The sequence below is a fragment of the Solea senegalensis genome, linkage group LG17 (genome assembly GCF_019176455.1).
Source record: "Solea senegalensis isolate Sse05_10M linkage group LG17, IFAPA_SoseM_1, whole genome shotgun sequence".
NCBI classification, from domain to species: Eukaryota; Metazoa; Chordata; class Actinopteri; order Pleuronectiformes; family Soleidae; genus Solea; species Solea senegalensis.
The window spans coordinates 8,582,587-8,609,976 of record NC_058037.1 but is presented as its reverse complement, the minus strand read 5'-3'; the positions used below and the strand labels follow the sequence as shown (position 1 = coordinate 8,609,976).

The window sequence follows — 27,390 nt, the reverse complement described above, 5'->3', positions numbered from 1 at the left end:
CGTGAAGCCGGATGTAACTGTCATGTGAGACACGATCAGCTGACCTCAGACCAGGAAGCGGAGGAGAAGGAAAGCATAGATGGAGGAAAGTCCCAAGGCTGTGAACCGTTTACAACTTCCTTCAGTGCAGTTTACAGAGTATTAATAATACTTTATTTAGCAGGAATTATCCATTTATAATGTCACTTCGCAAGGGTTACCAGGTAACAATAATAATAATGATAATTATTATTATTATAATTATTGTTGTTGTTATTATACTTGTTTACTCTATGTGTTTTTTAATGTGGAGATACCCACAAATAACTATGAGCCTATGAATTTCGATCAAAAGAAAACCACTCTTTAATTATACTACATTTTCCATTAATTGTGTATTCATTTTGTAGCCCAATTGTTCACTGAAGGACTCTATGGCAGAAGAAGTTGTGTTGGAGATGATATGTTTCACAACCTAAATCTTTACACTTGTTTTGGCTTAAAACTCATCTGTAAAGTTAAACATATCATGGAGTGGAATGAAACCACAATGTTTTATATTTTTCACGCAAATAAATATTTTTGAGTGTAATACAGCAATGCTGTGTTTTAGTAAACATACAGGCACAGTCGTAGTCAAGGTTTAACTCTGACACTCTCCATAATGTCCCCTCTGGTTGGCTCTGCCCTCTGCAGGTTTAATATGACATCAACCAGGAAAAGGTGGAGCTTCACGCTCACACGCTGAGAGCCATGGCAGAAACAAGCCTAGGTAAGATCACCTCAGGAAGACACAGCAAAAAGATTATGCATTTAACTGTTCAACAAACATGTCTACTGTTAGTAGAGGGACTGTGTCCCGACATGTCTGTTGCGCTTTGTGTAATTCAGACAGACTTTCTGGTTGTAGGTTTCAGTATATACACCTTGTCAGGAAGTTTCACTTTCTTGTTAAAGTGACAGCTGCAGAAAACAGTCACGGCATGGTGGACACATTTTTCAGATAATTGTCATGAAAGTAGCAAAAGTCCCACATTAAAAAGACCACCACTCTGTATTTTGTAAATATACAAATGCACTCTATACCCTTACTAGAGTTCTATTAAACTGTATAATATTACTCCTTATGAAGAATGACAGTAGATGCAAAGCTCAGTTGTTGTGTGTTCTTGTGGTTTAGGCATAAAAACAATAAAAACGTCAACCATGAGCATGGTTGTGGTAATTAAACCAGCCTTTCTCTCTTCTCAACTCACCAATAAATGCATAAATAAAACCGTTGCTAGAAATTTGTTAGGACTAAAGTGAACTGCATTTATATTATTGTTATAGTTGACTTGAATCCTCATGTCTTCATCCCTCACAGGTGTCTATAGTGTGGCGACAACACTCCTAAAAAGTGCCGTGGCAGGTTTTGCCTTTGGAGAGGCTGCGTTAATTACACTTAAGCCTGCACTGATGGAAGATGTGGTTCTGCTGAATGCTGCAGCTCAGGCTGCTGGTCGAGCCAGTTCCACAGGTGTCGGAGTTGTGACCTCGTGCCTCATGTTCACCTCGGTGCTAATTTCCCTGGGAAGCGGTTTCCTCTTTGCCGCCGTGGTGATGAAGCTGTCGGCCAAAGTCGGAGGGAGGTTGCTGTGGTGGGCAGAGGCCACAGCAGGAGCCTCTGTTGTGGTGGGTGCTGTCACTACTGGAGTGTTAGTGGGCATCCTTCCACCATGGATCTACTTTGCAGGCCAAGCTATTCTCGTCCTCGCCGTCTACTCATGCTCTAATATCAACGACATGACCACAGCTCTATTAATTATCTTCACCACTCTGTATCTCAGTGTCACATACGGAAGGATGGGTGTTTTAGTTGGACTCTTTTTCATGGGATTGACTATCAGTGCCCTCTGTGCTCTACGGAAAGCCCTGACAGAGAGGTTGGCACATAGACCAAAAGCTGAAACAAGGTGCCAGCTGTTAGAGAGGATAGTCTTCTACTGTGTTTTTGTGGGGATACTGGGATTTTCAGTGGGTTTAGTAGCAGGTGAGGCAAAAGATGGGTCAGAGGCAGAGGTGGTATTGATGCTGCAGTCGGTCCTCTGGGTGGTATTTCTCTCTGCAGGGCTACTAGGAGGTGGACTGGGAACAGTGGCCATGGTTGGAGTGGGAACAGAAGTGGCTGGAAAGGTTGCCATGGGAGCTGCTATAATATCATCTGTTTCCTTGAGAATTATCCTGCAGTCGAGCTCTACCCTTGAGGCCCGGGGCAACATAGGGGGAACTTTAGGAGCAGCAGCAGCAGCAGGGGTGTCACTCGGAGCTGCAAGTGTCGCAGCAAAGCAGTCATTTGGGTCAAGGCGATCCGTGTTAGCAGTTTTAGGTGCAGTTGTTGTTGGTGTGATACTGGCCGTGCAAGGTGTAGCACTGAAGGCAACTCCACTGACAACATGTGAACTTCTGACCGTCACTTTTGTTGCAGTAGGGACGTTTGTTCTGGGCGCACCAAAGAGCCCATTCCACACTCATGTGAATCTTCAAAGGGGTCTTCTCACGGGGCCAGATCTAATAAAAGCCATCGGCATGGAGACTGTCACCGCAGCAGCAGCACCTATTGGAGCCGGGGCACTTGGGGCTGCAGTGTTAGGCACCGCAGCCCTGGGGAGACTGGGGAGTGTGGGAGTTCTGGTGGCTATACTGTTGGCGTGTGGAAGTACTCTGAGTGGCAGGATAGGAAAATCACCACCAACAGCAAGTGCTCACAGAGACTGACTTCCTTCTCTCCTGGTCATTACATTTATGAACGCAGGAAAACCATGTTTTATTTTATTTTTTGCAAACCCTATTTTCCCTATTTTGATGCCATTCTTACATCATACAGCTTTTTTTTCCCTCCAAAAATAGAGTATAACTATTTTGCTGATTTCACCAATACAATAATGTATGGTTTCTCTATGTTCATTACACACAGTAATGTGTCCGGTATGTTATCATCAAGACTGTGACTGTGTTGTTTTCATCATCCAAATCCTTCCTTCATGCCTTTGACTTTCCCTCTGATGAACACTGGGAACAGAAAATGAATATATCACTAAAAGACAAAAATAATGAGTGATGACTATCGTTTAATTAGATTAAATTGAGCCAATTATCGGATGCACTTATTAATCACAAGCCATAAATATGTGTTAATGTGTCGAATAAACGTGAATAAACAACACAGATACATTAATGTGTTGACTTTTTTTCACAGAGTAGCTGTAATTATGTCTTTCCTTCACTTCTTCTCACATCACTGCCCCATTTCCCAAGACGTGATTACAGACCAGCAGTTACTTTGGTTTCATCTTAGCAACAGTAACAGAGGATTTGCTGGATAGCACAGGGAGGGGAGGAGTGGGAGGAGAGAGACGACAATCATCTTAGAACATCTTAGACTACATGTCTGCTTTTGTGGAGAGCTCACCAGTGATTAAAAGAAATATGAGTTTGTTCACCAGAGTATGGAGTCAGTCTAACCCTGTCTGAAGACATGGAATGGACATCCACCTGTGGATCATGTTTTTGTTGGTCTGTCGTGGCGTCAAGTGGGACTTCAAATGTGAGAAGAGGCTGCAAAACGGTTTTCTACTGAAACAAACTCCAGTGTGTGTGTGTGTTAAAAAGTCAGTTGGCAATGTAATTACATCAAGGAACATGGTATTTAAGTCAAAAGGTAAGAAACTTTTCAAATACGCTATGTTGGACGTAAAGGAGGTGATGATTTTGGCTGTGAGTCTGTGAGCATCATATCTCACAAACCAAAGGATGGATTTAGATAAAGTTGTCTAAGGAAGCAGGTTATGGCTAAAGGATGAAATGATTTGATCTGAGTGCTACTTCACAATGTGGGAGACTGAAACCTGGCCTTGGCGCAGGTTTACGCTCTCTGGATGCTTTCTCTGATTTTCTGCACTGAAATTACTCCTGTGCATGATTTGTTTGCACCATTAAACATTTTGATCATGTAGTTAACTCCATGTGTAAACACTGAGATGGACCGCCTCACAGCTTTTCCATGGATCTGTGCGTTCTGTGCACTTCAGGATCAATAACGCAGTATTACATGAATCAAGAGGATTACCATTAATGATCCAAAATGTCCCTGAACCGGGTTCCTGCAACGGAGACGGATCAGTCTACGGAATGCTCTGTCGAGTATCCAGTGCAGATTACCACTGACCCGGGTCATGGAGCGGGTCGGACGCGGGAGTTGACCGTGGTGCAGTCGCGCTGCTGCAGGTGCCTGCCGCGCGCAGTGCGCCTCACCTTTACGCCCGACTCACTGGAGAGGCTTTACCAGAACTACTTCCGCCGCCAGAGACAGGATAACCTGCTGGTTTTGGCGATTTTCGCTGCTCTTTTCAACAGCTTCATCATCATCATGTGCGCGGTGGTGTACACCGACGACAAGCTGGCGATGGTGGTGGTGGCAGTCGTGGGTTTGGCCGCGGACATAGTCGTGTACGCGCTGTGCAGGTTCCAGAAGCTCCCCACATCACCTGTCTCCCGCGGAGCTGTGCCATACGTACTGTGGCTCATGATCACCGTCCACGTCTTATGTTACATGGGACTGAACTATGAGCGTTTCTCTCATGCCAGTGACTCAGTGGGCTGGCAGGCCTTCTTTGCGTTCTCCATGTTTATGACCCTTCCACTGAACCTGGTGTCGCTCCTGCTGCTCACCGCCCTCTCCTCTGGGATACACACCCTGGTTTTAGGGGTGACCGTTGCTCAAAGGTTTGATGCCAACCTGGAGGGCCCCATGTTGGTGAGACAGGTAAATACTGTGTCAAAAGCACATCACACACACCTGTGCCTGTTCTTGTATTATATCATTATCTTCAGAACTTTAAAATTATTTTTATTGAGTTCAAGACACAGAGTTCAACATTTGAAAATACATCGCCTTAAGCATTTTGGACCACAAAACATTCACACTAAATCCAGTATAACTCATTATATGATCTGTACAGTATAGCACTTTTTTTTAGTCTTGGTGACCCCTCAAAGCACTTTACACCAAGGTTCTCCCATTCACACATGCCAGCAACTTGGGGTACAGTGTCTTGTCAAGGGCATTGAACCAGGGAATAGAAGAACCAGGGATCAAACCCCCAACCTTCTTGGTTGGGGAAGATGACCTACTACCCAAAGTTATCCCATGATGAAAAAAGATAAAGAAACTGCCCTTTCTGTATTTGTTTCTTTTCCATAACTTGTTTTATTCATGTGGCATCTTGGTTACATTTAAAAAAAAACAGTTAATCTGCTTTTTGCAATGTTTATGGGATAAATTATTAATTCAGTAACTACAACACTTCAGCATAAAGTTGTACACATTGCTTTATTCTCATATACTTAAACCATTGGAACACGCTTGATAACAAATGTGTTTCCGCATATCATAGAGCGCTAAGTGACATTGAACCCACGTACACACCTGAACATGCATCTTCTCTTATTCTTCATCCTTCAGCTTTTAGCCAACATCATGCTGTACCTGTGTGCAGCCGCAGTGGGTGTGATATCGTACTACATGGCGGACAGGAAGTACAGGATAGCGTTTCTGGAAGCGCGTCAGTCATTAGAGGTCAAAGTTACCCTGGAGGAGCAGAGTACCCAGCAGGTGAGTGGGACACACATTGAGGACATTGTCTTAATTTGGGTAGACTGTACGCACTGCACACATGCACAGGCACACAAATACTCCTGCAGGTAGAACACCCTGTGCTGCCCTCATTATGATGTGTTTTGCTCAGTGTAAGACTAATGGGTCGATTAGAGAGACACTTGTTTTCTCCGGCAGAGACACCGTCAGGGACCTGACACAGTTCACAGTTCAGTCATGTGACTTAGAGTGCAACCTTCAGAAGAATAGCGGGAAAGTGTGGTTTGATGTTGTAAAGCAGTGTTTCCTAAACTTTATATCTGGGGACCCACTATTTAAAGATATACCAGATAAACCAGTCATCACCAGAGATATCTGAGTAAATATGCATGTTTTATTTAATAATTCTTAAGTAAAATGCTTGAAGATTCTACAATTTTATTTGGTGATGCATCTGTGGATCTCAACCCTGACTCTGGAAAAAAATATGGATTTCCATTTTTTTAAATATATATTTATATGTTATATTCATCTGCTCATTAGGTAATGTAACCAGTCTGGTATAGATGAAGGCTGTCATTTTCATTCTTGGGATGAAAGACTGAAGACACAGTTGGCGCTACAATAGCATTTAAGTGGAATCAAATTGTCAATTAACCGAAGATTATACAGTTTTTCTTTCACGGCCATTTTACGCTAAATACTGTCAATCCCCAGTGGTGCTGGTATTTGAAAACTGATCTAATGCGTTATTTATTTAAGTCAAAGACAATGTAATCTATACTGGCTCCAACCTCGATTATGCTCCTTTAATTCATACTCACTCACTTGGTTCTCTCCCGACTGTGACAATGTGAGGAAAGACGAGTGCAGACCCATGAGAGCTGTTTAGGTGGTGGTGGAAAAGTGGTGATATGATGGACAGACACAAAAGAAAGAATTCCCAGACTGCCTTTTTACTGGGAAACGAGACAGATACGAGCAGCCAACCAGAAGACAATCTAACAGTTGACAGCATCGCCTGAGGATTCAGGAGATTCTTTATTCTTCCTGTCATTTCCGAAACATGACACGCAGCATCTCACACTTTTCTTGACCATGTTTCCGTGTAGGAGGAACTATTGCTGTCCATCCTGCCCAAACATATCGCTGATGAGATGCTGCAGGGCATGAAGAACCAGGCCAATGAGAAAGAAGTTCAGCAGCAACAGTTCAACACCATGTACATGTACCGCCATGAAAACGTCAGGTCAGATTCACAAAATCATCTCTTTTTTTTATATATATAAATAAAAGATTTAAGACGTAATGAAGAGGTTTTTGTTGAGTGTCACTTTGCAACATACGATCTCTCTTTGCAGCATCCTGTTTGCTGACATCGTGGGCTTCACACAGCTGTCCTCAGCTTGCAGCGCCCAGGAGCTGGTGAAACTGCTCAATGAACTGTTTGCCAGGTTTGATAAACTGGCAGATGTGAGTATCAGTATCTTACTTGATGTAGATAATCGTGACTTTATTGTTTTAATCGCTGAAAAATGCATGTTTATAACTCCCACTCTTTGAGTAATAAATCAATTTAATTTAGCATTCTTGGCCTCGATTTACAGCGACATCACCAACTGAGGATTAAGATTCTTGGCGACTGCTACTACTGTATCTGTGGACTTCCTGACTTCAGAGACGACCATGCGGCCTGCTCCATAATGATGGGCCTTGCAATGGTAGAAGCCATATCGTAAGTAGTGAATTTTCTTATAGGGTTAAGGAAATAAATAATTATGGCGCTCTGGGGGAAAAAAGGCAAGTGGATGCAAGGACAGCAATGTCAAGGGATTGAAAGGGATTTTACAAATGTACAAATATGGACCTTTACACCATTTTACCGTTGGCTTTCCTTCTTGTTCTAGTTACGTACGAGACAAAACAAAAACGGATGTAGACATGCGTGTGGGCGTCCACACGGGTACAGTGTTGGGAGGAGTGCTGGGTCAGAAGCGATGGCAGTTTGACGTTTGGTCCACAGATGTCACTGTGGCTAATAAGATGGAGTCTGGAGGGATTCCCGGGTAAGAGAGTAGAACATGCAGAACAGTCTCCTTCATGCGTTTTATTGAAATGGCACGTCTGCTGCTACACAGGAGAGTGCATATATCCCAGAGCACCAAGGACAGTCTGCACGGAGAATTTGAACTGGAAGAGGGAAATGGTGGAGAGAGGTGCGAGTACCTGTTGGAGAAAGGCATCGACACTTATTTGGTTCTAGACCCCAAACAGGAGGCAAATGTGAGTGTGTTCTCAGTGCTGTTCTTTTTATGTAAAACTGTATGGAGTAATGTTTAAATATTAACACACTCCTGTTACATTCAAACCACTGTCAAATGAGTTCACATTACCGCACTGCACACAGAAAACGATATTCTATGAGAAGATCTCCAGTCAATGAAGATGTATCACACACATATATTTATTAAATGGCTAATCTTTATTAACTCAGCATCAACAGCTGATTGTCCTGCATCTCCTCCCTCAGACGCCCAGCAAACTGTCCAACAGAAATTCAAACCAGTTAATCAACACAACGGCAACCAATGGAAACGCGGCATCACCCCAGACGACGCCCACCGAGTCAAGACAAGAGGTGATCGACAATGAATGTCTTTATAACATATAACATTCATCATTAATCTGTGTTGAAAGCAAACCGGAGCTTCAAATCAGTGAGTGAACATTGAAAAGCCGAATGTAAAGATATTGCAGATGTTGTTTATAGATCACATTTAAGCCCTTGATAATTGTCCCCTTGCCTGACCTGTTTTTCATACTCTCAGAGGAATAAGGTGATTGAGGAGCGAGTGATCAACAGACGACTGCAGCAGGAGCTGCTGGACAGAGAAAGTCAACAAATGTAAGAAAATGTGGGATGTTTTAAATGTCCAGAGGAGTGTGTGGTCATGGCATTGTAATGGTGTCGGCATGAAACTGTGAACCTGTGTTTCTCACAGAATGAAGGATCATCAGATCAACCCTGTAACTATGTGGTTTGTGGATGGAAAGCTAGAGGAGCATTACTCATCGGAGAAGGAGAAACGAAGTGGAGCAGCCTTCTGCTGCTGCATGGTGGTGCTCTTTTTCATCTCAGCGATGCAGGTGTTCATAGACCCAATGTGAGTGTGTCCAAAAGCTGAACGGCCTTTATAATATTACTTTAATACACAAATACCTGCAAACGCTGAGATTGTCAGGAACTGAGTGAAAATGTTTTTCTCTTGTTCTAGGTTGGCTGTAAACTATATCACTTTTGTAATAGGAGAGCTACTGTTGCTAATCCTCACAGTGTGCTCCTTGGCTGCCATCTTCCCCAGGGTGAGAACTCATAATCGCACAGTATTCAGAAGATCTGTGTCATTGTACACTTTATTTGTTCAAGGTTCCATAATATGCATTTTCTTTATGTACTTCCATGGTTGTTAAAATTATATTTTGTTTGTCTTAAAAAAAACATGGTGTAAGAATAGCCATCTATAGAACCTGTGGGGCGTGCAATTCAGTCAGTAGCAAACTGAAATGAGTCATGGTTTAAAAGTAAGCCAGGATTTATTTTTTATTTTTTTGTTGCTAAGTGCACAACACTTAATAACTTCAATCATGTTCTCACAGATGTTCTCCAAGAGGTTGGTGTCGTTCTCATTGTGGATTGATCGCACGCGCTGGGCAAGAAACATATGGGCCATGACGGCCATATTTGTTCTTACCATGACTGTGATCGCTGACATGGTAAAACATGACTAGATTCTAAAAACTGTAAATGTGTGTGTGTGTGTGCGCATCCATGTTTCAGAAATGTGCCAAAAACAGTTCTCACAGGCTACGTTACAAAATAATATGCGACATTGTCATAGAAAATGGTCATGGTGACACAGCTGGAAAAGCAAAAAATAAATAAACAAACTAGATATGTGGCTTGTACTTTGGTTAATTAGATATTTGAATTTTAAAGGAAATGAATGCCAAAATATTGGAATCAGAGCGTGCTGCCACGCCGTGTTTCATCACATCATCCATCCCCAGTGTGCGTCTTTCCGTTTGTGTGTTTCTGCTTTTTTTCCACATCAAAACTATCACTGCCTTTTATGTGTCTGAGTGTGTGTTCCCAGTGGGGTCCATTAGTTGTCTGTCTTGCTACATGCTGGTTCATGAGGCACGGCCCCACAGGAGCAGCGTGTTGCACACACTGCTGCCTTCAAGGTCTGACAGGAATAGAGGACATGAACATTCATTATTCTGTGTTAGAGCTGTCATGTTGAGGTGACACTCACACTTTAAAATGTAATAGTTAAAACGGTAATAGTTTTATTCTCAGCATATATACACATGTTTAGAATCGTTGATTACACAACATTACACTGTTTCATATATTCAATGTTCAATTAGAAATGTTCGAATGTTTTTGTGCCAGGTTTATGTTTCAACAAATACACAAATTAACACTGCTTTTGTTTTGATGTCAGATTGTGACCTCGTCAGTAAACGGATAAATACACCACATCTGATACTTACTATTACTATTTCTCTGTCTATTTTCAATGTTTGCAGCTAAGTTGTGGCCCACCGTCCCTCCACGTCTTCAACAGCAGCTCTGGCACCATTTTGGAGTCATTTGGTGACCAAACCTGTATAGAGAATCCAAAACACTACAGCTTCATGGCTGTGATGTCACTCATCGCCACCGCCATGTTGGTGCAAGTCAGCCAGCTGATTAAACTGGGCCTCATGGTGCTGGTGGTGACAGCAACTGGAGCTGTCAATATCTACAGCTGGCGGGACATTTATGACCTGTATGACTTTATCCAGTTTGGCTCCTACAGGTGCGAAATAGATTTCTGAAAATAAATAAACGAGTATAAGCTAGTTGATAATGCCTCTGCTATGTTTTTGTGTCATGAAATGCAACATGAGATCAGTGTAATAAGCACAAAGACCTTCTAAACTGGTTATTGTCTTTTTTGTACAGAACATTGATAGTGCCGTCTAAGTACCTGATGACCATTATGATAATCATCATGATGATTGGCTTCTACTTCTATGCCCGTCATGTGAGTAATTTGTGTCCTGCACACCTACACAGTGTCCCTTTTAGTTGGCGTAAAACCTTTCTTTTGGGATGGAGATTCGATATCTTGGAGAGTGTTTTTCGGGAGTAAGAATGACAGGAATTTTGGAGTGTCAACAGCAAAGCAGATGATGTATTGGACTGTTATGGTGATCAGGAACCTGAGCTGGAAGGGAAAGCTCTCAGTTTAACACCGTATCTTCTGTCCAACCATTTACCTCTGCCCATGAGATTTGGGGAAAAAGAAAGACAGATTGCAGATACTATAGTGGATAAATGAGTTTCCTCCACATGAGTAGCTGTGCTCAGCTCTAGAGAGAGGTTAAGGAGCTCCAATATCCAAAGGGGAGCTCAGAATAGTGTAGTCAGTTGAGGGGGTTCAGACATTTGATTCGTATGCCACCTGGGCACATTCTGTTAGACGTCTTCCAAGCGCACTGAAGTGGTAGGAGGCCTCAATGTTGACCCAGAAAATGCTTGCGAAATCATGTATGTCATCTGACCTGGGAATGCCTCGGGATACCCCAGAAGAAGCTGGTCCTACTTTTGACCTACTGCAACCATGACCTGGAAAAATGACAGATGTGGATGGATGGGTGGACGCATACTCACGTGTCTTGATTAATTATTGTTGTCTTGTCTGTGTTTACAGCTGGAGCATCAGTCCAGACAGCTTTTTCTGTGGAAGATTGGCATCCATGACCAGAAGGAGAAAGTGTTTGAGATGAGACGGTGGAATGAAGCACTGGTCACTAACATGCTGCCCGAACATGTGGCCAAACACTTTCTGGGCACTAAGAAAAGAGATGAGGTACATATGAGTTACAGTATGGTTTAAGTATGTGGTTGTTTCCTGAAGAAAATCTAACATTACTGATATTTTGTATGTCATACGTGGGACAGTTTAAGCCAACCCACAAGACAATTAATAAATAATTAAATCAATAACACTGAATATTTTCTTGACAGCCCTTTATTATAATAAAAGAAAACATAAAATAGTAGACTTAAAAGGCTTTCAGGGTGGTCCCCGCTGGCTGTATGTTTGTTGGCTTATGGTCAGTGAGCAAAATATTACATGCCAGCACTAACATGCTTTATGCAGAGAGAGAAATTAAAGCCTTTTTTTTTCTTTTTATGAAGAAGTAAAACAAAAGCCTGCCTCCTAACATAATTATTCATCTTAAAAGTCAATTAATGATCTAAAGTAACTTGAGCAACAACTTACATTTTTGCTAATTGCAGCCTTCAAAAAAATAATGATTTCATACCACATGTGACACTTGCAATGCAAACTGTTGCATATTAGTGCCATCTTGTGGTGTATAGTATAATTACATGTTACTTACTGCCCATTTGTTTTTTTTTGACGTTCTTACTGCATAAGAAAGAAATGATCAAATCTGAACTAATATCTTCATTCATTACTCACAGGAGCTGTACAGCCAGTCTTATGATGAGACAGGTGTGATGTTTGCTTCCATCCCCAACTTCTCTGACTTCTACACTGAAGAAAGCATTAACAACGGAGGCCTTGAGTGCCTCAGGATTCTCAATGAGATTATCTCTGACTTTGACAGCGTGAGTGCTGCCAGTAATCCTATAGCAGTTTGCACATATTGAGATTTAACAGTGTTAATAACAATAACTGCAGAGTTTTAAAATCTCTGAGATTCACAACTCACTGTCTCCAACAGCTGCTAGACAGGGAGGAGTTCCGCTGCATCACTAAGATCAAGACAATAGGAAGCACTTACATGGCAGCGTCAGGACTCACACCAGAGAGCAACACAAATGGATATGGCAATCGCAAGGTGTGACACTTCTGCAGCTTCTATCTTATAGAAAAACCTTCTTGCAAATACAACAATCTGCTACACTGTGTTATTCCCACAAGTGCTGGCAATGTTAATAATGTCATCATGGACAATATATGTTGTTGTTGTTGTTGTACAGCCAGAGGACCAGTCAGTAGTCGAGCGCTGGCAGCACCTTTCTGATTTGGCAGACTTCGCCTTAGCTATGAAAGTCACCCTCAGCAACCTCAACAAACAGTCCTTCAACAACTTTATGCTACGAATTGGTCAGTGTATCTGCTTTCCTGTCTGTCTATCCATCTGTCTGCCTGTGTGCACAATTGCATGCTTGTATGTTCATGTTTCTATGACGATGCCCTTCAGGTCTGAACAAGGGCGGCGTTCTCGCTGGGGTGATTGGAGCTCGTAAACCTCACTATGATATCTGGGGCAATACAGTCAATGTGGCCAGCAGAATGGAGTCCACAGGAGTGATGGGAAACATCCAGGTAGCACAAACACACAATGTGATATACAGCAAACTGGAAAATCGTCATGTATGCCTTTTTTCTTATTTTATCTTTATTCTGCCCTCAGGTGGTGGAGGACTGCTATGATATCTTAAAGGAATATGGCTTCCGCTTTGTCCGAAGAGGGCCAATATTTGTCAAAGGGAAAGGGGAGCTACTAACTTTCTTTATGAAAGGCAAAGACAAACCCAAAAGCAATGACAGTCCAGTCACCACTACCCTTCCACACCAAGTCGGGGACCTTTGATGACTTTTCTCGTGTGGGGAAATGTAATTCACACAAGGACAAGTCTGGGCACAATGATCTTTTTTTCCCCCCATTTCTCATATAAACTGTTAATTTACCTACATCTTTTTCATACATACTGTAGCAGTGTAAAGCTTATGGAAATAGAACAGTTCAACAAAATAATAATATGGCATATGAGCACAGAAACTGATTTTGTAGTTAATTAAAATTCAGAAACACATGCTAATGTTTCACAAAGCTTCTGCATCAAGGATTTTATCCCTTTGCACTTAATTCATAGAGTGTTATGTGAATTGCAAACTTGGAATGGACAAAACATGTCTTTCCTTTGTTATTTTACAGGAAGCCCAGGTTTTATAAAGTAATGTAGATTGATCACTCTGTATTAAAAAATAATTGCACTATGTTTGTTTTGTGTGGAGGTCTGGTTGTGGGTATAGTATAGAAATATTAATAACAATAATAATAACAACAACAACAACAATAATAATAATAAACAAATCGTGGCAGCAGCCTAAAATGTAAAATGGGTTATTGCATTTTATTTTGGTTGGGATAATACTAAATGTAATTGTATTCAGTATTTATTAGCATCATACAGCATCACTCAAAGATCAAAGGATGAAATTAAATTGATTAGGTTAAAGCAGGGTCTTTGGAATGTAGGTTATGATCCAAGAGGAAATAATTTGATGGTGTTAGCGACCTGGATCTGGATTGAACATTTGTTTCTTTTTATAAAACAAATGACGCGATGGCAAAGTGAGCCTTGGCAGAGGTTTGTGTACTTTCTCTAGTTAATTCGTGAAGTGTAGCTGATATTTATAATAGTGTGCAAACTGATCTGATTATGAAAACTGTTGATGCTTTTATATTCAGTAGCTGCTTGTTTATTAATTCATTAATTGATTCATTCATTTGCACACAGGGTCTGTCCTCAGTGAAACCCCATTTCAATCGACACGGGAACAATTAATAATTAAATACTTGCTGATCATTTCTAACTTTTAAATAACTTACTAGATTTTTTGCAGACAATTATGTGGGGCTTACTTGTGAATGACAAGAACAAAACAGGTGTTCCAAAAACTGGACATGTTTAACCATTCGGCTAATGTTAAATTCCGGATTTAATGTCAAATCTCTAGGGACGTTCAAATTAATTTTAAGGAGATGTGTTATTGCTGTCAGATAATTATTATGCTAACTAAGTACTTATGCGCCACCCAAGGATTATATTCTACCCGGAAGCTTGGTAGTGTAGGAATTTCCGGTTACGTCAGGGCGTGAGGACTCCATTAGAGCTGCAGCTGTTTTGAGAGAAACAACAACAAAAACGGGCTAACTGTCAGGGCTTCTGTAGTGACAGTCCGCTCACAGCCCGACAACGAGGCCTCAAATCTGGAAGCGTAACCTTCATTTCCCACCCAGAGCTCCGCCGGCTTCTAACCACGGCCGCTCTCGGTGAGGAAACTCTGGCCTCCGCTTCCTCCTCCTCCGACTCGGACACCGGCGGAGCGTCGCCGCCCCCGCGGAAGAAGCACCGAGCCTCGGCGGCGGAGGGAGCAGGAGAGCCCGGGGCTTCAGCAGTTGTAACAGGCCTCTCTGGAGTTGTTCTAGGACTTGCTTCGCACTCTCCACACTCTCAGGCCACCTCTGCCATCCAGTTTAACCGAAGTGTTGTCAATATCCTCAGCGGCAGCATGCAAGCAAACGGGGCAGGACAGGGACAAGAAACCTCGGAGCTTTCCTGCCTGAACAGCGCACAGAACGGGGAGTCATCCTCGGCCGGCGGATCCCATTCCAATGGGCTTCTTTCCAGCACAGACAACGGGAACATTGTCGGTACCAGTAACGGGTCTTCAACCGGGCCCGGTTCGGGGACTTCGACTGCTTCTACGACTTCGGCCTCCGAGGTCGGTTCGCTGAAAAAGAAGAAACGACTAACGCAGGCTGAAGAAGATGTCATACGATTAATAGGGCAACATCTCCATGGACTGGGACTAAAGTAAGTTTATTCAGTGTGTCAGTCGAGAGAATAGCCTCAAAAGTATGTAACATTTGCTTTGAACATATATGGTACTGTTCATATCAGCGATGTTTGGTGTGAAACTGCGAAAATGCAGCTGGTAAAGGCGATGTGTGTGCCTGACAGACACAAACATGGGGGGATGGGGCAGTTAGTTAGCCTGTGAGCTCCGCAGTTGGTTGAAAGAAGGGGTCCATCTTGCACAATAAAGCAGTTAGCTTGATTGCTAACAGCATTAGCCTGCGCTGAGGTGATACGTACAGCCCCGACATTTAAACCCTCTCACAAACATATAACACAGTCCATCTTTCTGCCCCAGGAGTCCGTCGAGGAGTGAAAGATGACTTTAATGCGAGAGGCGCCATGTTGCGTTGATAAACGTTATACATTTAGCACAGAATCAAATGCATTACATCATCTAGTATTTGTGATGTTATTTTGTTAATTGTTGAAATCAAGATCCATATACTGTTTCAGCGGTTGGCCAAGCATAAGATCATTGTATTAAGATTTGGAAAAACTTGATTTCTTTTTTTGATTATTGATTTGAGTACGCTAGCAGGATAGGATTAGTGTTTTTTTGTTTTTGCGTTTCATGGGCCATTGCGGAGGTGATGTTAATGTGCGGTTTGTCAACGTCGTTTTTTGAGTCTGGTTTTCTTAGTTTTCCAGCCTTGGCATCCATGCGATGATCATGAATAGATCGGCCACACTGTTAATAATATCGAGCATGGCTATGAAAACCGATGGTGGTTATTTTAGTATTCAGAGTGCAGTCTCTCTGCACGTTTTTGAGCTGTCATTCCGAGCAACTCTTTTATTCATCAGAGTAAGCACCATTTCATGACCAACGTGATTCCCTCTTAGATTAGCGTCTTTAGTGTAGTGTGTCACTGTCACAGCAACGTGTCAACGATCAGTCAGTTTCAGTGACGGGCATGTATTTATTTTAAGACAGCAGCAGTCAATACCGTGGGCGACAGTTGCTCCTGAGTTGAGCAGAATCATTTGCTTTCATGGCGACTGAGGAATGCGCCTTACACCAGCTGGTAAAGATGGAAAGGCAGGGTTTGTATCTTAAATACAACCAAGTGTGATTTTTGAAAAGATATACAATATGTCTAACCCTCTTCTTTCAAGTGGCTGTGTTACTTGCCACTGTTGGCTCGGCCTATGTGGGTGTCTGCTTTCCAGCAGAGAAAGTGTAGCTTCCATAATAAGGCATTATAAAAGCCAGCCTAACATTACTATGTTTACAAAGTGGGTGGGTTGAGGGGGGTGAAAGGCATTTCCTTCTATGAAACAGCCCCTACACTTCAGCTGGTTAAATGCAATCAAATGAGTATAGCAACAGCCAGCTGGATGAGAGGCTGCATACAAAGCTGCTGCGCCACTCCATTGATACCTGAGTATGATGTCATCATGCTGCTGAAGGTGTCAGCCCCCCCATTTCACTTACATTATCACACACCCCAGCAGTTTGTGATGGTGGTCGTGTGTGTCTAGCAAAGAGGTGCTGTTTGGACAGATGCATGTGGTTCATGGTTGACAGGATCTGAGAGGGTAATTTTAACAGCAATGGAAGCCTGCTTCATGGAAGTGGACCTCCCACTGTCCACAAATAATGCTGTTGTGGCGCCTTTTCATTGTCCGTATGCTGAAATTGCTGTTGCAGACATCAGTTTGTCATCCATAAAAACATGACCATATTCCACAAGGTGAAATGTCATAGATTATTAAATTATTATAATCCATATTTGGTCTGGGAGTACCAGTTCATATGATCACACTTTCAATATCATGTTGATTGAGCTCACATTCTTGGAATAAGGACTGACCTTTGATAGCTGAAATATAATTCTCAGACTTGGTTTTTAATGTATTGTGATTGTCTTTTGTCTTGAGTCTTTATGTCTACCTAACTGTCTGCCCTTCTTTTCTCTCTGCCTGTGCAGTCAGACAGTGGACCTGCTGATGCAGGAGTCAGGCTGCAGACTGGAACACCCATCAGCTACCAAGTTTCGCAACCATGTCATGGAGGGGGAATGGGATAAGGTTGGTCTTGGTTTACTATGGTTACATAATAATTTGATTAATACCTTCTCCCATATTGTACTGCAAAATGGGCACCAAAACATATGTCTATCAAACTCAACCCATATATAAGCTATCAATACATTATGATTTCTGAAAGCATCCTGTCAAAGCATAATCAGTGTACATTAAGTCGTAATCTGGTCACAGTTTATCACATCCAGACATGGCAGATCATAAACCATGTTTTACCAGAAGGCCGTGCCAGCAAGATGCGTAGTGTGACAACAACTTTGAATGTGACACAACAGACAATAACAGCTGCTCGTTTTTTTTCCTTGTTGGTTTGTGGCTGTTTGTCTCAACAACACATCAAGCTTTGCATGAGAATAGACTGCGGGTGTTGAAGAAACACTGGTCACAAAGGAGTGACGCTTTTCTGTCGACCAACCAGCTGACTGTCGTGTGTCTAGCTCCACCCGTACTATACCATTACTCTGGTCCCCCAAGGGAAGGGTACCGAAAAATGGAATGATTGGGGCCAGTTATTTTGGTACTATTCCTAATGGAAACGCAAACAAATATGTACCGTCGCAAGCTTTATCTTGCTCATATTGAAAATGAATATGACCACCTGTATACACTTGATGCGATTTTATGTTTTCCAGTGAACGCATGAAACCCGCTGAACTAACCTTTTCTCTCCCTGTCTCTCCCCTCCACCAACCTCCCTTTGTTTTGGTCCAGGCTGAGAATGATCTCAATGAGCTGAGAGCGCTGATGCATTCTCCAAATGCTATTGTGGTAAGCTCCCTTTGCCCAAACCTGAACCAGGCTGTATGACAGTCCGTTTAACAAGCACAGCTTGATGTTCTAGAAATGTGTCATTTCAGTACAGAGCTGCAGGTTCTTGTTATGAAACAGTGAACACTAAAATGTTCTGGATGATGCCTGGGAAAGTATAGTGATAGGAATAGATTTCACATCAGATTCAGAGAATGAGTGTTAGTCTGTTTGACACATAGCTGAAGTTGATGCATTTTTTCAGCAATAGAAAATTGAAACATTGATGATTCATATGTTGAAGGAACAATATGTCATACCAGGCCATAGTTCTACCTTGGTTTTGAGTATGTGCTGTGTCTACTGTGAAAAATTAAAACGGCAAGAACAAAAACAAAACAATACATATAGAGACAAGTGTTTGCTGTTTAAGAGCACCAACACATTGTCAGTGGTTCTCAGTGTAAAGGAAGACAGTTACTGATGCTGACAATACCATGTCAGCATCAGTAACTGTCAACATTATTAAATATCCTCTAATAATGAGATTGTGCAGCCTCTGATACTACCACCATGTTTTGTTGATAAATGATCTTATATAAATGAATACTCTTTTTATTTGATGTCAGTGCACAGCTTTACCCCAAGAAAGTGATTTTTCTTTTCTTACTACTCCTATGTCATACTTCTATGTCATGCTGCAACACAGTGGTCTGAGAGGGCACATCACTGAGCGGGGTGGGATTGCAGCAGATTAAATTAATCATGTCATGACTGTGGTTTTTGGGAAGGTGGGACAATTGAGACTCCATTGATGACAGATACTCAGAGTTCAACAACCTGCCACACTGGTGACCCTCAGGGGGCACCGTTAAACTAAGGATCCCACACAAACCAAAGAAACCAAGTTTTTTTTTCTTGCTTTCTCTGAACGGAAAGATAGGGTTTCAGCATGTAAATGTGGCACAGTCGTTTTTCCGCCTACACTCAGGTGTGTGGATGACATAATTTGTCTCAGATAGTTTGCTCTCCACAACGTATGGACCTGAGAAAGGAGCAGAGAGCGCAGAGCCAGGCGTTGGCAAAAGGACCAGCACTTTGTCCCCAGCCTGAAACTGACGCTTCACTGCTTGTTATGTCAAACCTCTTCATGCTACACTGGGACCTAGCAAGAGCCTCTCTAGGCAGTGAGGTAGCACGATGCAACCTTTCTCTAAGCTGCGAGACAAAACCCAGCACATTGATTTTTATCATAGGAACCCGAGAGGAACTGCTCCTTTTTGGGACTGAACACAAGGGACTCCTGCTTAGCCTCCCGTATGGCAAAAAGTACAAATGGTATACGCTCATCCCATCCTTTTCCTTGGTCAAAGCAATATTTATGCAACATTGACTTTAAGGTTTGATGCCAACACTCTATTGCACCTTGTGACTCATTGACTCAGTTGACCAAGTCTGCTTAAAGGTTTTAGACATAAAATTGGTTTCCTGGTCGCTCTGGACACGTTTTGGTAAACTGAAAGTGATGACAAACTTTATTAAGGCTCTTGTAATGAGGAATTGCCTCAGGAAACCTAGTAGCTGTGCACATTAAATTTAGCAAGTATTGGTTACCAGCCTTTGTTCGGGGCAAGGGACCGACATAGTCAACAATTACATGTTCAAAGGGCTCACTAGGTATCTGCTCAGAGGGAGAAGAAAAGGAGGAGGACAACAGAGAAACTGACAATAACGTCTGTTTTTATATTTCTCTTCCTCTGCTCAGCGTATGAAGTTCCTGCTGTTGCAGCAGAAGTACCTAGAGTATCTGGAGGATGGCAAAGTCCTGGAGGCTCTGCAGGTGCTCCGGGGAGAGCTGACGCCTCTCAAGTACAACACAGATCGCATCCACGTACTCAGCGGGTATGTTTTCAAGTTCAATATCTCATCGCAATCATCAACCAAAGTAGCCTGCCTAGTGCCTACACACAGCAACTATATATACCAATGTAGCCTTAGTTGTTGAGATTTTGTGTTTGTTGAATAGTTTCTTCCAAATTTTACATTTTTAAGTTGTTTAATAGCCAGATTTTGTAAGGTACGCTGTAGTATACCTCTATGAAATGATTTTTACACATTCAAAATCTGCTTGATAATACTGTAATGTTTATAGGCATATTTTTTATCCTTGAAAGAGCCACCAGTGTAACACAGATGAACTCGTAGGAAGGGTGAATATTTTTAGTATTCATGGGGCTTTAAAAAAAATTTCTTTTACTAATTTAGATCTGACCTTGGTGGCATTAAATCAGTGGCTTGAATCCATAGTTTTTCCTTATGAACTTGTGCAATATGCCATCAGTTTGGTCTACTGACATCTTAACAGTCTGTCTCTTGTTTATCATCCCATTCCAGTTTCCATATTTCATAATGTTCTGGACCCTTCTGTAGTTCAGGCAGTTATTGTTGTGTAGCTATTTTTAACATAAAATGCTTATCCCATAAGTTCATGGACTTTGCTTCTGTGAAGTGTATATATTGTTTTGCTTGAAATGTGTTGTATTTGTGCAGGTACCTAATGTGTAGCCACGCTGAAGATCTAAGGGCCAAGGCAGAGTGGGAGGGCAAGGGCACCGCATCGCGCTGCAGACTGCTGGACAAATTGCAAAGTAAGCTGTGTCCTTGTTTTCACTGACCCTTGTAGAGCTACACCCACAACTAATGAGAGGTGTCAATGAGTCTCATATCTTTTTTGTAGCGTACCTGCCACCTTCTGTGATGTTGCCCCCACGACGGCTGCAGACCCTGCTGCGGCAAGCGGTGGAGCTGCAGAGGGACCGCTGTCTGTATCATAACACCAAGCTGGACAGTAGCCTAGACTCAGTCTCTCTCCTGGTTGATCACGTCTGCAGCAGGTTGGTTTTGCAGGCTGCTCTGGTTCCTCAAGACCCTGCGGACTCGTACTGCAGCATCTTAGTTTTATTAAGTTGTTCCCAAACTAATGTGCTGGTCTTTGTTCCTTGTTACAGGAAGCAATTCCCCTGTTACACGCAGCAGATTCTGACAGAGCACTGTAATGAGGTGTGGTTCTGCAAATTCTCAAATGATGGCACTAAACTAGCAACAGGCTCTAAAGACACTACTGTCATAATTTGGCAAGTGGACCCGGTGAGTGTAAAATTGTACTTATATACTAATGTTATCTTCATTGGCTTTAGATATTATCTTTCATTGTTTCAGATGCATCATAAATTAAGGTATGAACCATTACATACTGTCTATCAAGGGGAATGAACACTTGTAGCGGTTTTTCTGTTTGACATTTCACCAATGTGCAGCTTCAGCTTTGGTTGAACGCTTGTAATCTTCGTACGGCTGCACATGAGAGCACAGCTCTCGTGGGTCGAGATACATTTTATCATAATCACCTTAATCCTCCTCCTTTGTGTAGGAGAGCCATCAGTTAAAGCTGCTGCGAACCCTCGAAGGTCATGCATACGGAGTTGCTTACTTAGCCTGGAGTCCAGATGACACTTACCTGATCGCTTGTGGACCAGACGACTGCTCTGAGCTCTGGCTCTGGAACGTTCAGGTAACATTGTTATGATCTGGGCTTTAAACTGTACAAGCGTCCACTTGTGATACCTCTTAGTGTTTTGATATGACAGTCCCTTTTTCTCGTTTACTTGATACAAAAGTAGAACATATACTGGCCATTTCAAAGAGTTGAGCTCTCTAATCGAAATTCAGTAAACAAGTGGAAGAGAAAAACAAACTGCAATCGTTCAATAGATCGACTGTGTGAACTCGATGACCTCTCCTCTTCTATCCCATCACACCCCTTCCCCTCCCCTTTCTTTTCCTACAACACAACCCTCCCCCACTCTTACCTAATGTTTCTTCTTGTTGTCTCCCTTCCCCCCTACTTTTATCTCTGCTGCTTTTTTCACTGTCTCTGACAAACTCCGTGTTGACCAGACGGGGGAGCTGCGGACTAAAATGTCCCAGTCCCATGAAGACAGTCTGACCACTGTGGCGTGGAACCCCGACGGCAAACGCTTTGTCACAGGAGGGCAGAGGGGGCAGTTTTATCAGTGTGTAAGTTTGAAAACAGCCTCTACCCTTTATTTTTTACTTGATAATAGCTTTAATGTTATGTCGTTATTGTTAAGTATGTTTTTCTATCGCTAAGTAATGTATGCTTTCTGTATTTAAGCAATGTTGTGTATATTTTAAATCTACAGTGTACATGTATATATTATATTTTGTGTGTATGTATATTGTTAAATGTTTTCGTTCCCCTGTCAAAAATAAGAGATGAGAGCAGTCTGCTGTCTGTGTTGTCAGGACCTTGATGGTAACTTGTTGGACTCCTGGGAGGGCGTGAGAGTGCAGTGCCTGTGGTGCCTGGGTGATGGCAGAACAGTGCTGGCCTCTGACACCCACCAACGTATCAGGGGGTACAACTTCGAGGACCTTACCGACAGAAACATGTACGTGTCAATCTTCGTACCGCCTTTGTTGATTCCATATGTACATAGAGATTTAATGTTTAAGATAATAGATAGGAGGTCTGTTTTAAAATGTGTATTTTTTCAGAAAGCATGCATCAAAGCATGCATCAAATTTCAAAGAAAAAGAAAATCAACCTGCTTTCAATCCTGGAACCCTTTGTCGCATAACATATTGTGAATTAAATGAACTGTTTCCATTTCTACTACATTATAGCTGACTGTTTGATTTACATTTGCTTTACAGAGTTCAGGAGGACCACCCTGTCATGTCTTTTACTGTTTCAAAGAATGGAAGATTAGCTTTGTTAAATGTAGCAACTCAGGTAAGCCTTTTAACCAATTTTACCTCTCATAATGATAGTTTTACCTGTTCCTAAATCATGGTGGCAGGACATTTTATTAGCTTCAATCTCATCTTCTCTTACCTTTTTGTAGGGAGTACACCTGTGGGACCTTCAGGACCGGGTGCTGGTGAGGAAGTACCAAGGTGTAACCCAGGGCTTCTACACTATTCACTCCTGCTTTGGAGGACACAACGAAGACTTCATTGCAAGTGGCAGTGAAGGTACAGTCGCAATATCAGTAGTTCTAAAACCATAATGCCGTTCAGACTAATACGCTGCAGTCTCACTTTCTGGTCATTCTTGAATTGTTCATAGTCGTTCATTGTAGGTAAAATAGAAAGTGTTTCCCTGTGATTCACTTGTTTGCTTTTAATCTGTTGCATTTTTCTCTTCTCTCAAATTAAATCCCACATGTCTTTCCTTTCGTACTCCTCTCCACAGACCACAAAGTGTATATCTGGCACCGGCGTGGTGAGCTTCCCATTGCTGAGCTAACAGGCCACACACGCACAGTTAACTGTGTGAGCTGGAACCCAGCCATCCCCGGGCTCATGGCTTCTGCGTCAGATGATGGCACAGTACGCGTCTGGGGTCCCGCACCCTTCCTTGAATCACAAGAGGTGGATGGACTCAACGGTAAAGTCCCTTTTTACCATAGAGTTTGACTCCGAAATGATCATGGGTAGCATTGAGTTAAGCTGTCAAACTGCCTTAAAGATCGGTAAAGCTGCTCATCCTGGCGATTACCATTTAAGTGATAAAATTAGTACTTTTACTGCTCAGGTTTTAACCACTAAAATTATCATGGCAGCTTAATTTACCTGACGTGTTCTTTTCGTCCTCAGAGAACTGCAGTAACATGGACAGTTGATGGTCACTAATGGAGCAAATGACAACTCTCTTTGACAACAATCCAAGAATCCCACAATAAAATGAAATCGAAGCTGGCAAATAAAATCCAAAAGAAGTCAAGAATAACAAACAAAAGCCACCAAGACAAAAGAGAAAACAAAAAGTGAGAAAAACTTGTCTCCAGACTGGCCTAGACTAAATGGTGGAGGTGATGATGGACACTCTGAAAATTCAAGTCCTCATCCAAAACCTGATCTTGACCCAGGGGCCTGGAAAACCAGTCAGTGCCAGTGGGATGTGGCCGCCATCCTCTGATGAGCTGTAACAGGCTGTTCTCCTCCTTCAACTGACCTTTCTCCCCATCCATCTTGCTGCATGGTCGCAAGCCGTGCCAGTTCCTAGCAGAGTTTCCCAGGAAGACCCGCCTCTACCTTGAGCTTGGAGCACATCAAGTCCCTGTGATGCCACCAGACTGACATGGCAGACGAGCCGTCTACTTATTGGACTACATCTGTCTGCCTGTACTGTCTTTCACGTTACCTGTATATGTCTCCATGGACATGGGTGGGCTGTTGTTGGGGGAGGATAATACGTATGGGGATATAGCAACACTTCTGTATGTATTTTTTTTTCTTCCCCCATTTCTTGCTATAAACTTTGCATTGGATATGTTGGACAAAGGCTGCAAATCCACCATAGAAACCCTGACCAATCAGTTGAAAGAGAACACAAAAACAAGGCTATGCTAAATGTTGGAATTTTTTATGATAGTCATAGCGTTTATTCTCATTTAAGAGGTGAATCTTAGCTTGAGTAGTGCCCGTGGAAAGCTTTAGTGTGAAGTTTCCACTTTCTGTTTCTCGACATTAGGAAAACAAATTTTTTATTCCTTAATTTAACTTCTAACAAGGACAGTCACTGTATTGTTTTCCAACTGACAGCCCCTCCTCCCTGAAACACCCTCTGTCGAGCTAGCTACGGCACAACTCCATTACATCTGCCTAAGAGGAGATGGAAAGGAGATGACCCTTCTCTTAAGACAAGCTTTTAATGTGAGAGGGTTCTGGTGTGATTGAGATTGCAGGCCGGTGACTGCTGTCCCTCCTGTGTGTGTGTGTGGGTGTGTGTGAGAGTGGCTGAGAGCAATTATGCATACACACATTAATGTGAGAGTTGACATTTGTGGGTGCGTGTTTTTGTATGTCTTAAATTCACACCAGCAGAAAATAATTCCCTCTCCCCGATGCTCCAAAACCCACAATACAATTGTATAGAGGATTTTAAATCAATTCTAAGTTATCCAAAGCCCCATAAGGACCTCTATCTGTGGAACAAAAAAATTACTTGAGAGCCATTTTGTATAAGGAAGACTTTTTTTAATCTGGGGCTTTGATTTTTACATTTAACTTTTTTTTTCTCCTTACTACATGGCATTCAAATGGCACTGTATTATTGGTATCTTTTTTGGGGGGAAAGAGAGAAAGGCAATTAAGAAAGAGAGCAATTTGGTCAAAGTGTTGTGTTATTAGCAATGGGTCATTTCATACGAGAAGTAAATGATTGTTAAAACTGGATGAGTAGTTTAGCACGGCCCTAGAGGGAAGAGGCACCAATAATCAGAACCAGTCTCTGAGCCCAATGTTGGGGAATGTTGTTACAATCCTAAAACACACACAAACTGCCTTTCTGTTCATACAGTTGCACACAAAACCTTCAGTATGTATGACACCCTTTCCTCCACCCAACTGCACTTTTGAGTGGTCTTTTTTGCTCTCTCGCACCTACTGCAGTGGCATAAATCCACAAGGTTTTCTTAGCCTCCTCATGTCCTACCACACTTGCCATTCTTTTGGCAGAAAAAGGTTGCATTGGGTAAGATTTAAAACTGAAGGGGAGATTGCTAAAGGAATGGAGCCCTCTCTATGCATCCCAATAGCAGTGACTGATTATCTTGTAGATGTCCTAATACGCAACCTCTTGCAAATAAAGCATTAATAGAAGCATTGACTTGAGGGTATTGCTCTTGGAGCTTAGAGAGAATTCAGCATTAACTCCCCCATTTGCTCTCCAGCCAAGTTCTTCAGTGGTCAGTGCACCATTCAGAGCTTTCTTCCTCCCTTTTTCAGGGTATGTAATGACTATTTGCTACAGACTGATATACAGTGAAAATGTTTGAGGAAACAGTGCTTTTCTGTCTGTTTTTATTGAACTTTTTGTTACTTAAATTTTTTTTTGTTCACATTATATATCATTTTTGGTTGACCTCTATCCCTGTATGATCATATTAAAATATAACCAGACACTTTGAGTCCTCACTTTTTTATAATCTTTACAATCCCTATTTAACTTTCTTTTATACTTTTTTTTTTCCCCTTTGTCTTCAGTTAAATCTCCTATTACTTTTACAAATGAATATGCACAGTAACACCCATGCCAATAGGAGCGGGAAGATTCTTTTAGGAAGTGTGTTACCTATAATCAAATCAGGTTTGAAATAGCCACCCCTCGCCTTTAAAGAGTTTCCTTCATGTGAAAATCTCCTTTATTGCATGTCTGTGTAATTGACTGAAACGGTGTGCCAATGTTGAATGATAGTTGCTACTTCTCTGACCCATATCAAAGCCAAATCAGTTGAGGCACAGCTTGTGTCATGGTCTCATATTCACTCTGTGGAAACCTCAACTCCTGGACTGCAGAATTAACTCCATTTCCACTCCCCAAATTATTTCACGACTTGAGGCATGACATTCTCTCAAAGAACCCAAACAAGAGTTTCAGTAAAGCCAATCAATCACCTGCTGATGACAAATAATATGTCTGTATGCAAACTGATGGGCGTCTTCTCTGTTTTTTTTTTTTGAGTTTACCAAGGAATTGTCTGATTTAAAAATGTCTTATTTCTCTCTTTCTCTCTCTCTCTTTGAGGTAAAGGTGGTGGTTGTGGGTTGGGCTTGGTGGTGAATGCTAAGGGCTTGTCGTAGCATCTTTAAGTTTCTTATTCTCGGGTGGGAAGGGGTGATGTGTGGGTTCACGTTCAGTGTGTTATTTACAAAAGTGATTGTACTGTTTTGTATTGTTGTGTAGGAAAAGTGTTATGTATGCATATTTTCAATAAAACATTCAGGGTTTTGAAAACAAAAAACAAAAAACAAAAGAACACAGTCCATGGAAATTTGATGGGGCAAGACATGATGAAAGTGACCCATCAGAAAACATCTCTCCCACCCCACACAACTATGGGTGGACAGATCCAGATTGTTCTAATGAAGAGTCCTGTTTTTAACGGAAAGTATGTGTTGAGGTGGAAAACACTGTGCTGAATCTGTGTCAAACCTCTGCTTTGTTTTCAGTCATCATTTCTCTGTCAGAGCAGCTGGTTTAGGGGTGAAATCCAATGCCAGAATTTGGAATGAGAACAACAATTGTTAATAAACTAACGTTATTTTATGTAAGCCTTGTTGTTGGCTACAAGTGTTTATTGACACTAGATACTGGTGTAAGCTTGAAGACCTATGGAATAAATCACATGCATTGATGCAGACATGTATTTGAAAT

At 42.0% G+C, this 27,390-nt stretch overlaps 3 protein-coding genes across 4 annotated transcripts; all 3 read left to right on the top strand.

Moving 5' to 3' along the window:
- Window positions 1-52: 52 nt before the first annotated feature.
- Window positions 53-3,196, top strand: LOC122783990. Of its 2 annotated transcripts, XM_044049000.1 has the most exons (4): window positions 53-203; window positions 676-751; window positions 1,346-1,886; window positions 1,935-3,196. In XM_044049000.1, exons 2-4 carry the CDS (start codon window positions 733-735, stop codon window positions 2,734-2,736), a joined length of 1,362 nt encoding a protein of 453 aa, XP_043904935.1. In that variant the 5' UTR covers window positions 53-203; window positions 676-732; the 3' UTR covers window positions 2,737-3,196. The 2 variants fall into 2 exon arrangements, with proteins under 2 accessions (XP_043904935.1, XP_043904934.1); XM_044048999.1 differs by having other exon boundaries at window positions 1,346-3,196.
- Window positions 3,197-3,367: 171 nt separating this feature from the next.
- LOC122783988 (adenylate cyclase type 3-like) lies at window positions 3,368-13,706 on the top strand. The gene is made up of 20 exons (XM_044048996.1): window positions 3,368-4,783; window positions 5,483-5,632; window positions 6,727-6,863; window positions 6,976-7,087; window positions 7,222-7,349; window positions 7,522-7,680; window positions 7,753-7,897; window positions 8,145-8,252; window positions 8,443-8,519; window positions 8,617-8,778; window positions 8,890-8,977; window positions 9,272-9,388; window positions 10,208-10,479; window positions 10,626-10,707; window positions 11,377-11,535; window positions 12,159-12,305; window positions 12,422-12,538; window positions 12,681-12,807; window positions 12,905-13,029; window positions 13,118-13,706. Exons 1-20 carry the CDS (start codon window positions 4,103-4,105, stop codon window positions 13,295-13,297), a joined length of 3,273 nt encoding a protein of 1,090 aa, XP_043904931.1. The 5' UTR covers window positions 3,368-4,102; the 3' UTR covers window positions 13,298-13,706.
- Window positions 13,707-14,561: 855 nt separating this feature from the next.
- Window positions 14,562-26,137, top strand: LOC122783989 (WD repeat-containing protein 26-like). Its single transcript, XM_044048997.1, has 14 exons — window positions 14,562-15,308; window positions 17,285-17,384; window positions 18,111-18,167; window positions 19,912-20,048; window positions 20,697-20,794; window positions 20,884-21,040; window positions 21,155-21,293; window positions 21,577-21,717; window positions 22,104-22,223; window positions 22,473-22,618; window positions 22,884-22,962; window positions 23,075-23,204; window positions 23,425-23,619; window positions 23,829-26,137. Exons 1-14 carry the CDS (start codon window positions 15,004-15,006, stop codon window positions 23,852-23,854), a joined length of 1,830 nt encoding a protein of 609 aa, XP_043904932.1. The 5' UTR covers window positions 14,562-15,003; the 3' UTR covers window positions 23,855-26,137.
- Window positions 26,138-27,390: the final 1,253 nt, after the last annotated feature.

What these genes read in the sequence shown, in the direction of transcription:
- LOC122783989 (XM_044048997.1), top strand. Translation starts at nt 15,004, where the DNA reads ATGCAAGCAAACGGGGCAGGACAGGGACAAGAAACCTCGGAGCTTTCC. An exon ending in TCTGGCTCTGGAACGTTCAG is followed by an intron (nt 21,718 to 22,103) that starts GTAACATTGTTA and finishes CGTGTTGACCAG; the next exon opens with ACGGGGGAGCTGCGGACTAA. An exon ending in GACCTTACCGACAGAAACAT is followed by an intron (nt 22,619 to 22,883) that starts GTACGTGTCAAT and finishes TTTGCTTTACAG; the next exon opens with AGTTCAGGAGGACCACCCTG.
- LOC122783988 (XM_044048996.1), top strand. Translation starts at nt 4,103, where the DNA reads ATGTCCCTGAACCGGGTTCCTGCAACGGAGACGGATCAGTCTACGGAA. An exon ending in GCAATGGTAGAAGCCATATC is followed by an intron (nt 7,350 to 7,521) that starts GTAAGTAGTGAA and finishes TTCTTGTTCTAG; the next exon opens with TTACGTACGAGACAAAACAA. An exon ending in ACCCCAAACAGGAGGCAAAT is followed by an intron (nt 7,898 to 8,144) that starts GTGAGTGTGTTC and finishes CTCCTCCCTCAG; the next exon opens with ACGCCCAGCAAACTGTCCAA.